The 15,822-nt window shown below is 42.8% G+C and overlaps 2 protein-coding genes across 5 annotated transcripts in view; one reads left to right on the top strand and one right to left on the bottom strand.

The window, feature by feature from the left end:
- Positions 1–4,497: 4,497 nt before the first annotated feature.
- TIGD2 (tigger transposable element derived 2) lies at positions 4,498–7,827 on the bottom strand. The gene is made up of 2 exons (XM_081594489.1): positions 7,528–7,827; positions 4,498–7,347 (listed from the first exon to the last, which is right to left on the bottom strand). Exon 2 carries the CDS (start codon positions 6,416–6,418, stop codon positions 4,841–4,843), a length of 1,578 nt encoding a protein of 525 aa, XP_081450615.1. The 5' UTR covers positions 6,419–7,347; positions 7,528–7,827; the 3' UTR covers positions 4,498–4,840.
- An 84-nt stretch (positions 7,828–7,911) lies between these two features.
- FAM13A (family with sequence similarity 13 member A) overlaps positions 7,912–15,822 on the top strand; it is a 321,134-nt gene continuing 313,223 nt past the window's right edge. For 2 of the 4 annotated variants that reach the window (XM_081594264.1, XM_081594235.1), the window contains exon 1: positions 7,912–8,348. Coding sequence is in view for 2 of the 4 variants with exons in the window: in XM_081594207.1 (XP_081450333.1) it covers positions 8,207–8,348 (142 nt within the window). In the remaining 2 variants the exon portion in view is untranslated. The remainder of the gene's footprint in view (positions 8,349–15,822) is intronic. The other 2 variants (XM_081594207.1, XM_081594197.1) reach the window with 1 other exon arrangement.

Genomic DNA, 15,822 nt, shown 5'->3' with positions numbered 1-15,822 from the left:
GGCCACCCTGGTAACCAGAGGAGGGAGGCATGGTTGGATCTACTTCTTCCCCCAGATCTGATCTTTTGATCAGAAGAAAATTTAAAAGATGCCCTCATGATGACTGTACCTCTCAGTAGCATGGAGCTACATTAAAGGATTTTTCTGAGCCTGATTGATTTACAGTGATATGCAGCTGCCTGGGGAATGATGCTGGTGGATGCATTCTCTGGAATGACACACACTCAGCTAAAGGTGGTTTTAAGGCAGACCTTGGCAGAGAGCCTCATAGATTCCTGCAGCCTGGATGTCCAAGGGGGTGGGGGTGGGGTGTAAAGAGGACCTCCGCTTCCTGCAAGTGCTGTGATCTCTGTCCTTGTCTCAGATAGCAGTGTTTGGTTGGGTCTCTGCCAGCTTCCTTTGGGAACTCCCTCTGAAAGGGATATTATACATCCCCAAATTGGTATTGAGGATTACACATGCCTGGTACATAGCAGACATTCAGGACATGAACTGGGAACACTCCTTGTCCTCCAGGAGACAGAATCTCAGTAAGGGTCCTCCCACCTGTATGAAGCAAGCAGGTGCTGGGCTGGACTCCAGCATGGAGTGGGATTGGGATTGCAATCCAGCCCTTGGAGGTGCAGTCTGGAGGAAGCCCCTACTCTTGGCCCCTAGGCCACACTGTCGGAGCTGAGAGAAGCAGCTTCTACTTCCTACTTGGCCGCCTAGTGGCTGTGTGACCTGGGGCAGATGAAAACCCCTTCTCAGGGTCTTGGTAGGGAAACTATCTAATTTCTCTTCTAAGCTGGGACATTTGAGAGTAAAAAGGGCATTGTAACACACCAGACAACCACATAAACCAGGGATGCTGCTGAGCAAACCAGGCCCAGTGAACCTGGACTCATCATTACATGGGGGACTGTGCTGATAGTGCTGCTTCCTGACTGGGTGCCAGTCTGCTCCTCCAGTTTCCCCTGTTTACACAAGCAGTTTGCATTTCTGCCTTTAGCATACAAGCTCATCATCTCACAAGGATGCCTTCAGCTGCTTGGAAGAACCCATTTCTCTGTGAGCCCTGTTACCCCAGACCACTGCTAAAGCAGTGACTTCCCCCCACCCCCACCCCCATGTTTTGACTGCTGGATGAGACCTTATGGTGACTGATGGCACACACTGGATTTTTAAGGGTCTGAGGAATTCAGCACTGCCCTCTCACTTGTGCAGGCACCCCAGCGAACATTCCCAGTGATAAGGCAGTGCCCTAGACCTCAACAAGGATGCTCAGGCCTCCTTGAGGTCTGCACAGAGCCACCATGAGAGAAGGGCTGTAACTCATTCTCCAGGCCAAGCCTAGAGACCAGGGGTTGTCAATGAACAGCCATAGGTGCCTAATAGTGGTGTTTATGAATGCTTGGAGTGTGCCCATTTAGCCTGCAACCCTTTTACATATGAGGAAACTTGGGGTTCAGAGAGGTCTGGAAAGTTGTCAAGGTTATCTAAGGAGAAGACAGAGAAGCTGGTATTTGGACAGAGGACCCTGGTGGGCTACACAGTCCATGGGGTCACAAAGTGTCAGACACAACTTAGCTACTGTATAACAAAAATCACCCTCATTCTGCTTGGCCAGAGTTTCACAAAGTGTTGTTTCTCAGTCGCTAAGTCATATCTAACTCTTTGCAACCCATGGACTGTAGCCCGCCAGGATTCTCTGTCCATAGGATTTCCCAGGCAAGAATACTGGAGTAGGTTGCCATTTCCTTCTCCAGGGGATCTTCCTGGATCAGGGATGGAACCTGCATCTCCTTCAGTGGCAGGAAGATTCGTTACCACTGAGCCACCAGGGAAGCTCTTCACAAAGTGTGCCAATGATATATATAAGATAATTTTGGGTTACAGATGGTTATTTTTTTTAAAAGTTTATATTTATCTGAACTAGAAAGAAACTGCAACTGGCACATAAGACCTATGATTTTGCTTAGGATAGAGCTAAAGCATATGTTTAAATGAGAAAAGGTCAACTTTGAAAGTATTAGTAAGTAGACTAGTACTCCTGAAGGAAGGCTAAATTTGGAATGCAGGTCCTAGCTTTGATTTGTAGTATGTTGTGTGGCTCTGGCCACAGCACTGGAGGCAGAGGGTCTCTGAGATCGTGACCTAAATAGCTGTGACCTGCTTCATGTCCGCTGTGCCACTTAATCCATGATCTTACCTAAGTCGGGAAAATGCATAATGAAGTGACCAGAGAGCTCAGTCCGAAGCTAAATTGAAAACAAAAAAGAATCCCAGAACAAGAGTGCCATTATAATCCTATAATTCTGCTTGAATTGACTGTGGCATGGATCTGGGCCTTGCCAACTCTATTATATTTACCGAGCACTCAAAGGTTTCCAGTCAACTCCTGTATTATTCTCTGAAATCGAATTATGAAATAGTAAATATTCCCACTACACAGTTTTTTTTAAAGTATACTCATAGTTGCCAAACACTTCCCATTTGGTCTGAGTTCTGTTAGTCTTACAAATCCTCTAAAAAAAAAAGCACTTTTATAAATGGAAAATTTATCAACTTCCATTTATAAATTTATTTAAAAATAAATTTGTGGATACTTTTCTTTACAGTGCACAAAGTCAAATGAGAGCACATTGTTTCTGGGCTTCTTAAACTAGGATACATATTAGAAGCATGGGGTTAATCAAGATAACACAATGTGTTGTCCTAGAGAATATAATAGCAATATCCGCTAAAGGAAAAACTTTTTTGCATTACAATTAATTATGGAATTAGAATGCACCATTTATATCATTGTTATGATAAAACAGAATTAAACCATTTCAACGTCATGACTGAACGAAGTTTGAGAAGTTTTTGTTAGCAAAAAAGCTCTGTGTGTGAAAAATGCAAAGCAGTACTCAAACATGTCATTTCCAGGTTTCAGAATCCCTTTGCCTCCACGAAGCCAAACAGCTTCAGGGCTTATCTGCATAAAGTTTCATTTCTTCAGGCCTTTTTAGAAGACGAAATATGTACTAATAATAATGTATGAATTCTCTCAAAGAAAATATATTCTTAGAGGTTGTCTGAAAAGGCCTCTCTCGAACTTAAAATTTCTGCTTTGTCAAAAAGCAGAATTCTGAGCTCTAACAGTCCTCATGAAGGACTGTCAGAGCTTCTAAAATCTCAAATCAATCACAACAAACCTCCCTATATATGGCTGAACCTAATTACTATAAAGTCTCCTGTGACATTTCTTTTGCTCTGATTTTCTACTGATCTGTGTTAGTTTAGTTTGATATTTCAAGTCTTCTGCTAACTGGTATTTTATCTGCTTTAGAGATATTTTATTACTTCAGTGAATGAGGCCAATATTAGTAACAGATTCTATGAACAAAGCCACTATGTATGTTATTTTATTAGCAGGCCTGGAGCAAAGAAACTACAAATTCCACTCCCATGTCCTTTTATAATTCAAACTAAGATGTCTTAAATATGCCTGCATACCCCGTTGTGCCTAGCAGTAGATGGTCAGGAAATGACTTCTAAATTGGATTAACCTTCCAGTTTTCACTGAAATACATTATGATTGTATTTCAGCTGAATCTAGTCACTTGCATCTCTTTTAACTCACCTCCCTTTAAAATGTAGCTACATGAAGGATCTGCTGAGCACACTTCTGAAACTCATTATTCCTGCAACTCAGTAACAGTAGCTAACACTCAGAGAACTTATTCTGAGCCAGGTCCTTTTCTAAGTCTCTATGACTTTAAAATCTATTTAACTCATGTACTCCTCACAAAAACTCCTACAGGCAGGTATTATTCCTATTTTACAGATGGGTTAAGCAACTTGCCCATGGTCCCTCAGCAGTGTAGGCTGTTTCTCAGGTTTGATTTAATGTCAATCCATTGTTCATGTGATGGTCCCACAAATGCGATGTTTGCTTATATTCCCAGTATTAGTTCTTACAGAAAAATCTGCTATATGAAAGCAAATGAAGTACTGGGAAGCTTTAAAGTGTTATATCAAATAGCTTATTAAAAACTACTGACATATCTCTACTAATAAAGGATAAAAATGACAGATAATACAATTTAACCCTCACCCTCTTCTAACAGCAATGATTTGGAAAATGAAATCTATTTTTCTGGAAGAGTCATGGCATTCTTTCCACAACTATGAAGGAACTCTCCCTACTGTCACATGAAATAAAAGTGAAGCGCAAGCCCTTTCCTTGAGGACATTTTAACCTGATTTTCTTCTTCCCTCATTACACTCAGAGACAGCTAATCTGAACTGCTGGTTGTCCAAATACTGTCAGTATAGAATGCCATATTTCAGGCTTTAAACTATTTTCCTTAAGTTCTCTGCTTTCACAGTGAAATACATGTACTTCAAGTATAATCTTTGCTGAGTTCTACAATTTTCAGCAGGTAGAAAAAATCATAGAAATGGAAACTTACCCACCCCCCCCCAAAGTATTTCAGTTTGGAAACTGAAGTTCAGAGAAAGTCATAAAAATTCAATTTAAGAAAGATTTATTGATTGCCTATAGGGTGCGTGGTCCTCTATTAGACAATGACATTCAGGCACAAAACAGACACAGGCGCCCTGGCCTCAGGTACCTTATGATCTAAATTAGTACAATACAGATTAGGAACAGTAGACAGACAAGGTACATGTCAACTTCCTAGAATCAACATTCAAGTGCAGTAATTTACGTAATCCAAAATGGCATCTAATTCTAAAGTCATTTATAAAATGCATTTAGCTTTGAAATCCACAGCACTTCAAATAAGAAATTAAGTTCCACTGCAGATAAAGTCACAAAGATGCAAACACAATGAAACTCGTTAGAGCATTATTAATGACTTTTGTTATTCTGGATCTTCTGTTTTCTTCTTATTATCGTTCGAAGTCTTCGTAATACCAGTTTATCAGACAGAAGCATGTCATCTTGTTGTTCTAGATAATCCAATAAATTTTCGGTCCATTCAAGTGCAGCTCTATGGCTAATATGCTTCTCTGGATTCAGTTCTGTTTTTCTAGTCTTACTGGAAGGCTTGTTCTCAGCAGGCCTGGCCTGGTCCTCCACACCTTCACTGTCAGTTAGGACCTGACAGCTTGAATCATTACTCCGAGAGTCAAACCACTGATCAATATTCTCAAGGTCAACATGTTCACAGTCTTCTGTGTTCTGTAAAACTGTTGCTAAGTTAGCTGCTAAAATGGCTCCTTCATCAATGTTCATGCCTGAATTCTCTTCAGTGCCAGGGAAAAGTTTTTTCCATGCTTTGGTTATGGTACTTGACTTTACCATGCTCCAAGCTCTTGACACTTCATAAATTGCATCTAACACTGTCAAGTTCTTCCAGAACATTCTAGGGTCAATTCCTTCATCCATGTATTTCTGGAGAAGTCCTGCTCGGTAGTATCTTTTTACTGTGGCTAGAACTCCTTGGCTCATAGGTTGAATGAGACTTGTGACATTTGGTGGTAAATATTTCACAATTATTCTGCCGTCATCTGAACTCAACAATTCTTCATTTGGATGTGCTGGAGGAAAGTCCAAAAGGAGTACTGCTTTTTCTAGAAGCCCCTTGGATTTCAAATGCTTCTGTACCTGTGGCACAAAGTATTTTTCAAACCACTGTCTGAAAACAGAATGTTCTATCCATGCACTTTTTTGACTGAAATAAGTTACAGGAAGGTTTGAAAGGTCAGCTCCTTTGAATGCACGAGGTTTTTTTGCTTTTCCCACAACACAAAGATTAAGTTTGTGTAAACCAGTGGCATTTGCACAACACATAATAATGATTCTCTCTCTGCTTGACCTATAACCAGAAGAACTCTGCTCAGTTTCAAGAGCTAATGTCCTTGATGGTAGGCATTTCCAGAACAATCCAGTTTGATCAGCACCATAAATTTGTTCTGGTTGTAGATTCTCTCTCTCAACGAATTCCTGAAAGTTACCACAAAACTCACTGGCAGCAGTTTCATCTCCTTTTAATTTTGTTCCTTTACCAGCAGCCTTTGGAATACCGTGGCGCTGCTTGAATCGAGTCAGCCAGCCAGAGGATGCATTAAAATCACCTTCCATCCCCAGAGCATCAAAAAAGAACTTGGCTTGTTTTGCACAAATCGTTCCCGACACTGGAATTCCATCTGTTTTCTGTTGGTTAAACCACTCTATCATAACTCTGTCAAGTTCTTCATATGTGGACGACTTCATAGATTTACGTTTGGATACCCCACTTGTAGGATCTGAACTGTTAGCATAGTTTATTATCCTTTCTTTGTTCTTTTTAATATCACGAACTGTGGATTCACCAATTCCATATACCACAGAAAGTTTTTTGAAAGAGATGCCCTCCTCCAGTTTCTTAATAATGTCAAGCTTGTCCTTAATTGTCAACACCACACGCTTTCGTTTCCCCAACATTGTATCTAATATTTTAGAGGATTACTACAACAAGATCTTTAACAAGTTAGATTTGGACACAATGAGATTTAAAAAAATGGTGATTTAAGATCCCTTTCCTGCCCCACTAGGACCTAGATGGACAGTGTGTTGGCCAATTTCCAGGCCAAGCCTATGTGACTGTCTTTACTTTGCTCTTTTAAAATTTACAAACTTAAAACAACAAAGACTAGCTCCAATTAATCCTATCTTCTATCTTGCTTCTCTTAAGTTTAACATCTTTTCATGAACTGTGAGCTCAATGGTGATGACAACCCATACTGTATTAGCAAGGTCTCTAAAACAGTCCTTATTGTGTACTTAATTGATTTTGCCATCCTCTGGGTGAGGCTCTATGTTAAAGGAACTAAGACACTGGTGGACGTATTTGGAGAAATGTGCTAGGGAACAAAGCTTTTAAGACAGGACTTGCAAACTTAATAGGAAATTATAATGGGAAAACTCACCCCCTGACTGCTGTCCTTGTCAGGCAGTGCACTGTATGGAATGCTGCCTCCCCAGGGAAGGACTGCTACAGGTTACGCAAGAGAGTGATTATGGAAATCATAGGCAAGCAGGAGAAGGCAAGCTGAACAGAAGTGAGCAGTGCAAACAAGGGTGAGAGTGGACAAGCAAGAAACTTTGTACTTTAACACGACACAAACTTCTACCTAATGTGTTTGGCAACTGAAAAGGAAAAAGGCTGACCAGAAGTGGTGTCACATGATTAAAGAAAGCATCAAAAAAAAAAAAAAAAACTTCACTGGCAGAAATCAGGACTCATGGTAGAGAGTATGGGGTGGAAGGCTCAGTGAAGATGTTACGATAATCCTGGTGAAAGATGATCCTCGATGGGCCAACAGAAGCAGTTCCTGTCGGGGGCTGTATAGGCACTCCAAGCCTCCGAAAACCTAAGGAAAATACCAAAAACATGTTTTGTTCAATATCAGGGTCTGTGGCATTACCCACACCTATCCTGCAACTGTGTTGAGAAAATTAACGCTTCCTATGAATGTGATGGCGAAATACAACAAACACTGCTTTGGGGCATTACATACACAGTGTCAAGGAACGGGACCTGAATGGCCTACCTCCTGAAATTAAGAGGTCAGAGAGCAGCCGTATTAGCGAGGGCCTTTCCCCGCAGAAACGCGGGACGTCTTTGCTCACGGAGAAGGAGCCCGGATTCCTCCGTGGACGCCAGCAACCAGGATGTCACTACCGAAGCCAGCCAGCGAGGGAGCGGGCGCTTGGCCCGGGGGACACCAGTCCGCGGGCCGGGGGCATCGCTCTCCGCCTGACTTCGCGGCGACCAGACCAATCTGAGAGCAAATGGAGTCTCCCGAGGGAGGCTGACACCGGCGGCGCGGCGGCGGCAAGCAGCGAGCGTCGCCGCCGGAGCCGGAAGGCGGGGGATTAGGGGGCACGCGCGCGCCCCCGCAGGAACGTTGTGTCGGCGAGGGGGCGGGGCCTGCGCGGGCGAGCGCGCGCGGCCCGGGGGCGGGGTCTCGGGCGAGCGGGCAGGAGGAGGCGGGCCCGGCTTCCTTGGAGTCTCTGGGCGCCGCGTGGGTTCTGCTAAGGCCCCGGCTGCTCCAACTTGCAGACTGCTTCGCTCGCCAGCAGGGAGCGGTGCAAGCTCACCTTGTCTTAACCCTTTCTCCAGTGTCCCGGCTCTGTGGGCGAGGCTTCCCCCCACTCTCACGGGGAATAAAAATCGCACCCTCGGAGGGCTTGCAGGAAAGCTGCGCCGCCTCGGGTGCCTTGAGCGGGATGCGAATGGGGCAGGGAGAGCGCACGTGGAGCGTGTTTACAAATAGCGGCCCGGGCGTCCGCGCCTCGCAGCGCAGACTCCCGGGAGTCCCCAGCCCGCCTGCCAGGACCGGACGAGCCGGAGCAAGAATCCCCAGTCAAGGTATGAGCGGGCGGACGCGGCTGCTGGCCGAAGGCAAGGAGGCTGGCTCCCCGTGGAGAAAGGGGTCAGGCGAGGACGTAGGGCTGAGCTCTGCAACATTCATCCGAGCGAGCCCCGGAGAGGTGGGGGCGCCGCCGAGGGCGGTAAAACTGAGTATCGGGTCTCCTTCCTGCTGGGTTGCTCGTGGGTGAAGTCTCAGTCTCTGTAGAAGCGACCCTGTGCGAAGCTGACGGAACCCGGGAGACGCGAGAGACTGTGGGAAGCTCCCTTGTGAATTTCATGCCGCTCCCTTCACTCTCTCTGCTTCTAGGTAGTAGTAAGGGAGTTGCAATTTAACAAAGACTCCTTTGGTTAGTTTGGATCCGAGATACAGTACGTTTCTATTTGGGCGTTTTGAATGGAGCAATTGCCGGCACCTGTGCCCTTATAACAGCTGCGAGGGACCGTGCCTTGCCGGCGTTGCCCGACTCGCTTCCCCGCAGGGCCTGAAGCCTTCCCTAGAGAAGCGAGCAGCTACGCCGTCCTGCGGCACCTGTTTACCCGGGCACGCCTGTAGTCTGTCCTTTATTACTCTTTTTTTGTACAATTTGAAAAAAAATGCAGGAGTCTTTTAGTTAAGCCTCTAGAATTTCTGAACATGAATGTCTAACCCTTTTCGTTAACATAAAGTAGCATAGTAATTTGTCATTTATTTGCAAAGGGCACTTTGCTGCTGCTACTGCTGCTAAGTCGCTTCAGTCGTGTCCGACTCTGTGCGACCCCATAGACGGCAGCCCACCAGGCTCCGCCGTCCCTGGGATTCTCCAGGCAAGAATACTGGAGTGGGTTGCCATTTCCTTCTCCAGTGCATGAAAGGGAAAAGTGAAAGGGAAGTCGCTCAGTAGTGTCCGACTCTTAGCGACCCCATGGACTGTAGCCTACCAGGCTCCTCCATCCATGGGATTTTCCAGGCAAGAGTACTGGAGTGGGGTGCCATTGCTGCTAGAATGTTTCAAAAGGGAACTGACCTGAGCAGTCTTACTGCGGAGATAATTTTAAGGCTTCTAACTGTCTGACTTCCTCGCCCAAACTGCTCATTTTCCTTCCTCAAAATCACAGCTTTGCCCCATCTGACGTGTTGGAGAATCTTTGATCTCCTAGTTACATTGAAGTTGTAAGTGGTTTTTGACAAATGTCTGCTTTTCCTCCCCCTCCCCACTTCAACCAGTCAGTCTTGGTCCACTACATTGGATAAAGTGAAACTTCGTGCTAATTTTGTATCATTTTTACAAGTATGCCTCTTTTCTGTGATAGTTGTGGTAGTGGTGTTTTAGTCGCTAAGTTGTGTCCAATTCTTGCAACCCCATGGACTAGACTGTAGCCTGCCAGGCTTCTCTGTCCATGGGATTCTCCAGGGAAGAATACTGGAGTGGGTTGCCATTTCCTTCTCCAGTGATAGTTATAAAAAGCGTGAAAACAGGTGTATCTGAGGTATGAAACGTTATTCGTTCCTCAGAAGGGAAGGGAGCTGACGTTACATGTAGCCAGAAGTTAGCCTAGTTTTCCCCCCTCACAGCCTACTGGTCCCATAATATTTAAATAAAATGAACTTTGTGTCTTACCTCTATCCCCCTCTGTTTCTGGGGTTTCATGTCCTTCCAGACACCGCTTCGATCTTCTCTGTTTCTGCTGAATTCTCCAGCTTGCTGGTGTTTTATATCTTATAGCTGTTCCCTTTTCATCAAATTTGGAACATAGCACACATTTCTTGTTTTCCTCAAAACACTGCTTCGTAGGAGACCGTTGTCTGCCCAAGACAGCTTTAGACAAGATTTTTTTCATCTAACAGACTTGTTCCTTTTTGTTGAGGGGAGGAGGGTCACTAATTGCAGCAGATACATCAGTACATTAGAGTACAAGATTAGGGAGACCTTAAAATAGAATGCATGTTAGCCTTGTTTTATTGAGACACTGGCTGGCCACAGGGAACTTCTTACTGACGGTTCTTTCCGTTGGGTGTCACAGCCTTCCTCTGTCTTGCTGTGTCGTCCTTCCCTTTTCTCTCCAGCGTCTTTCTGTCTCAGGGTCCCTTCTGTCCTTCTCTCTCAGCCACCTGTGAAATCTCACAATTCTTCTTCCTTTATTACACAGAGCAATTTTATATTCTGTATCTGTTTTCCAGTTGTCCCTTGCCCTAATCAAAAGACACTTCACTCTTTGTGGAATTTTGCCACCAGTATTTCTTTCCTTCTGCATATATGCAGTCTCTCTTAAATCCTTCTAATAGTAAAGCTTGTGTTACCTCTGTTTTATGTACAAGGATGCAAAGCCTAAAGAAGTGTACGACTGTATCAATTTTAAGTTGTTGAATAGAGATTAATCTGACTTTGAAGCGTGTTCTGCCCACACTATCACAATTGAAGTATTAACTCAAACACATGAAAAGAGGAAAGTATACTTGTGGGGTTTTTTTTTTGAAAAATTAAAGTCTCAGTTTATTAAAATGAAACTTTTGACAATAACCTACCAAAAAGGCATTCTTGCTTGCGAGTACTTCTAAGTCTGCAACTGAGTTCATCAGACACAGTATTTGGTTTATGGAATGTGGGTTTTCTTAAAACTACTCCAAATCACCTGAAAGTGGCTTATGTTTCTGACCATTTACAAGCCCTAAATTTATTCTTTATGCATAATAGTATTGCAGTAGAATAGGAAACCTCTAGAGTAAATTCTTGATTTTATAGGAACTGCATTTTAGGTTTCCATTTAGTTCATCACTAACCTTATATGCTTGGAAGTTTTTGTTTGATACCTGAAATTAACTACTCCAGTAAGCTTAGGACGAGGACATGTTAACATCATTCCATATGTACTAAACTTATTTAATATCAAGTAGTATTTCTCTGTTAATTGAAAATTTTACTGCCAATGGGAAATGTATCACTTTCCAAAAAAATGTACTGTTACCTATTTTAAGGGACATAAAACATTAAGGGGAATTTTCAGCTAAAAATTAATTTGGGGCTGTGTTTTAGTGCTAAGTTGCTGTGAAACAAGCTCAAGCTGGGAGTCAGGTGGAACTTATTATAGGATTTGGGTAAGGTGATTTTTAGAGAGGTTTAAAGAAAGTGAAGGGTTTGTTCTTGTTTGGGTGCTGTTAGAAAGCAGAGGCAATTGGGCTATTAGGCATCTTCATTTTTACCCTAGAAGCCAGAGGAACAGGCTAGAGTCCTCACTGGAGAAGGAACAGTCATCAATAAAATGAAACTTTGTACTTTGAAGTCTCTTTTAGCTGTAAAGTTATTTTACTGTATATTGTAGACAAAAGCTTATTCATTTTTATTATAAAAGTTTTATTTTAAATAGTTAAAGGTGGGAACACTTTCCCACTTAAATTTCTTGACACAAGTGTGAGGTCAGATTGCTCATTGGAAAGTCCTTTTCCTTAAAAAAAAGAAAAGGTTATGATATTGAAAGGTGACTTATACTCTTGTGTTATATAGATGCTCAGTAGGCTTTTGGGGCTTCCCTTGTGACTCAGCTGGTAAAGAATCCGCCTGCAATGTGGGACACCTGAGTTCGATCCCTGGGTTGGCAAGATCTCTTGGAGAAAGGAAAGGCTACCCACTCCAGTATTCTGGCCTAGAGAATTCCATAGACTGTATAGGCCATGGGGTCACAAAGAGTTGGACATGACTGAGCGGCTTTCACTTTCAAGGGGCTTTTAACTTAATTTTGTTTTCCATGTTTCTTTGTTGGCTGGCAGTAGATTTTTCAGCTGATTGGCAGTATAGGCACAGATAAGAAAATGAGTTCCTGGGAGGGTAGAAAAGATTTAATAGGGTCAGAAGAGGGAAAATTGCTGGTGGAAATGTTAAAAGTTAGGAAAATGTGTGGATATAAATTGAAGAACCAGTGAATTGCTGATTGATGTCAACAATGTGGGTGGGGAATTTGAGTGAAATTACATACTGCCCACCTTCTGTTCCAAACTTGCCCAGTGTCCAGCTGTTCTCTAAAGGAGCCCACAGTTCTGTCAGGTGGATCAAATCAGGTTTATTGAGAGCCTCCGGTGCCTCCCTGTCCCTCTCCATGGCAAACAAAGCTTCATGGTTTCAGGCTCCTCATTCTTCTTCTTTAGCCTCCAAAGTCTTCTCCTTCTTCTGTTAATCTGTACATCTTTCAAGTTCTAGTTTGTCCCCAAAGCTGAGTTTTTCAAGGTTCCTCAGACCTTATGGATGAGAGTCACCTGGAGTGTGGCTTATAGATTCTGGCGCCCACTCCGAGGATGAAGCTCAGGAATCCTTATTTTCAGTGAGCATCACAAGTGATTGTAATAGGCTAAAGATTGAAAGCCTTATTATGCATTGACAACCATTGTGAATGAGATTCCTCTCTTAAAACATATTCTTTTGGGAGAGTTTTTCTTTTCTCTTCCCGTCCTGCCTTCTTAAATTATATGCAATATTTGAAGGAAAATATAAAATACAGGAAAACAAAAAGGGAAACGGTCATACCAATATTCAGAAATAACTACACTTAATATTTTGGTGTGTATCCATCCTCTTTCATCAATGTAATTATTATACATGTAATGTGTGTATGTATATGCACATTTCAGTAAGAATTTGAAGTTATAACGTACATAAAATTGTATACATGTGTTTATTAACACATTATAAGTATTTGAGATATTGTTGGTTCTAATCAACCAGATACCATCAGAAACACATCTTTGTGCAGTTGGGCTTACTACTGCTCAGAGAGTCTCAGAAAAGAGGGAGTCAGTTAGAGCTTATTATAGGATTTGGGTAAGGTGATTTTTAGAGAGGTTTAAAGGAAGTGCAGTGTCTGTTCTTGGAAGGATGCTGTTAGAAAGCAGAGACAATTTGGCTATTAGGCATCTTAATTTTTACTCCAGAACCCAGAGGAACTGGCTAGAGTCCTTGGAGAAGAAGCAATAGTCACTCTTGCTAACCTGGGGAGGAGGGTATTTGGTCATTTTTGTGGTAACATTGCTTTCCTCTTCTTTCCTGGTTAGATTTCCTGTTCAGGCAGGATTAAAGAGTGATCTTGTTTTTGTCTTGTTTGACTGCAGTCATGGAGAATTCTTCTCTAATGTCTATGAAATTAATTACATTCCTCAGGGTAACACCATACTTACCTTGTTCAAAGCTTTCAACACATACTGAAAGGCTCCAAGATTCAAAAAAGTTTAAATAATAATTATTAATTTGTTCAACCGTGAAGCTATCCGCGAAGCAACTGGGTAGTCATTGTAGTTCAACCTTATGAGACTCCCTTATGCTTGAAGATGATAGTTATTAATGCCTCGTGATGGTGTTCATGAAACTCAGTTTTGATCAATTCTAGAAGTTTTTATCACCCAAAAAGAATACCCCCTTTCCCTCCATCCCTCTGTCCTCTTCCTCAGCCCTTGGCAACCACTCGTCTTTATGGATTTGCCTATTCTAGGTATTTCATATAAATGGAATCATACAGTATGTGTCCTTTGTGACTGGCTTCTTTTCATTTAACCAAATGTTTGCAAGTTTAATCCTGTTGTAGCATGCATCACTACATCAATTTATTACTAAATAATTGTTATACGGATATACTATGTTTCATCTATCTATCAGTTGATGGGCATTTCGGTTGTTTCCACTGTTTGACTATTATGAATAATGCTGTTGTGAACATCCAAGTACAAGTTTTTGTGTGCACATATGTATTCATTCCTCTGAGGTGTACCACAGATTGGAGTTGCTAGTTCATGTGGTAACTTTATGTATAACCCTTTGAGGAGCTATTTTCTAAAGCAATTCACCATCTTATAGTATGTGAGGACTCAATCTTATTCAGACTGCTATAACAAAATACCACAGATCAGGTAGCTTATACACAACAGAAAGTTATTTCTCACAGTTCTGGAGGCTGAGAGGTCTCGAACCATGGTGCCAGCAGATTTGGCCTGATGGCTGGTTAGGACCGACTTTCTGGTTGATAGATCCCTTCTTGTCATGTCACCACTTGGTGGAAGGGGTGGGGGATCTCTGTGGGTCTCTTCTATTAGAACCTCTTAATGAAGGCTCCACCCTCACAACCTAAGCACACCCCAAAGGTCTTGCCACCTCAGGCTGTCATATTGGGCATTAGGATTTCAGTGTAGGAATTTTGAAGGGACGTGGACAGTCAGACCACAGCAGGCTCTGGTGTCTCCACGTTTCACCAACACTTGTTACTGTCTTTTCTGTTCACAGCATTCCAGCAGGTGTAAAGTGGTATCTGGTTGTGGTTTTGCCTTGTATTTCCCTGATGGCTCATTGGAGCATCACTTGATGGGCTTATTTACCAGTTGCGTATCTTTTTTTGCAGCGCCGTCTATTCAGATCCTTAGTTCAGGTTTTAGTTAAATCATAATAGAGTTACAATAATAAGTTTAAAGTATTACAATTTACTGTTCTTCCACTGGCTTTCCTGGCTTTTCTTAGTCCCTCAGTAATGTCTGACTCTTTGTGAGTCCATGGACTATAGCCCACCATGCTCCTCTGTCAATGGGATCCTCCAGGCAAGAATACTGGAGTGGGTTGCCATGCCCTTCTCTGGGGGATCTTCCCAACCCAGGAATCAAACCCAGGTCTCCAGCATTGCAGGTGGATTCTTTACCATCTGAGCCCCCAGGGAAGCCCATGAATACTGGAGTGGGTAGCCTATCCCTTCTCCAGGGGATCTTCCTGACCTAAGAATCAAACCTTAATCTCCTGCATTGCAGGTGGATTCTTTACTAGCTGAGCTACCAAGGAAGCCTGGCTTTCCTAGAGGGGAGACATAGAGAACTTGCTGAGGAACGTCTCTGTATTTAGCCCAACTGATGTGGACAATACTTCTCATGATATGCAGTCACTTAAGGATTCTTGTGATAAATTCTGGCCATCTAGTCAGAAGAAAAAATTGTGACTTCTGGATGAAATCAGGATTCCTTTTATCTGACACAAGAACTAGATAGGTCCATTTCAGCATTGACTTGAACAAATCTCTGAGCTTTGGTTTGTGCTAAATTGCTATAGCTAACTCCTTTTGAATTTCTGGTATTTTTCTTTCTCTTATTCATTCGTTGTGTTCTTTTTAGTTTTAATGTTTTAGTGGTAACTCTTTTTCTATATTACAGTTATCTCAAACATTGTTTTCAGTTCAGTTCAGTCGCTCAGTCGTGTCCAACTCTTTGCAACCCCGTGAATTGCAGCACGCCAGGCCTCCCTGTCCATCACCAACTCTCGGAGTTTACCCAAACCCACGTCCATCAAGACAGTGATGGCATCCAACCATCTCATCCTTTGTCGTCCCCTTCTCCTCCTGCCCCCAATCCTACCCAGCATTAGGGTCTTTTCCAGTGAGTCAACTCTTCGCATGAGGTGGCCAAAGTATTGGAGTTTCAGCTTCAACATCAGTCCTTCCAATGAACACCCAGGATTGATCATCTCCTTTAGGATGGATT

This window comes from Giraffa tippelskirchi, chromosome 1 (assembly GCF_054371585.1).
Source record: "Giraffa tippelskirchi isolate mGirTip1 chromosome 1, T2T-mGirTip1v1.2.pri, whole genome shotgun sequence".
Classification (NCBI taxonomy): domain Eukaryota; kingdom Metazoa; phylum Chordata; class Mammalia; order Artiodactyla; family Giraffidae; genus Giraffa; species Giraffa tippelskirchi.
This window is presented reverse-complemented; position numbering and strand designations above follow the sequence as displayed.

Coding starts and splice junctions, on each gene's coding strand:
- TIGD2 (XM_081594489.1), bottom strand. CDS start 6,418: ATGTTGGGGAAACGAAAGCGTGTGGTGTTGACAATTAAGGACAAGCTT.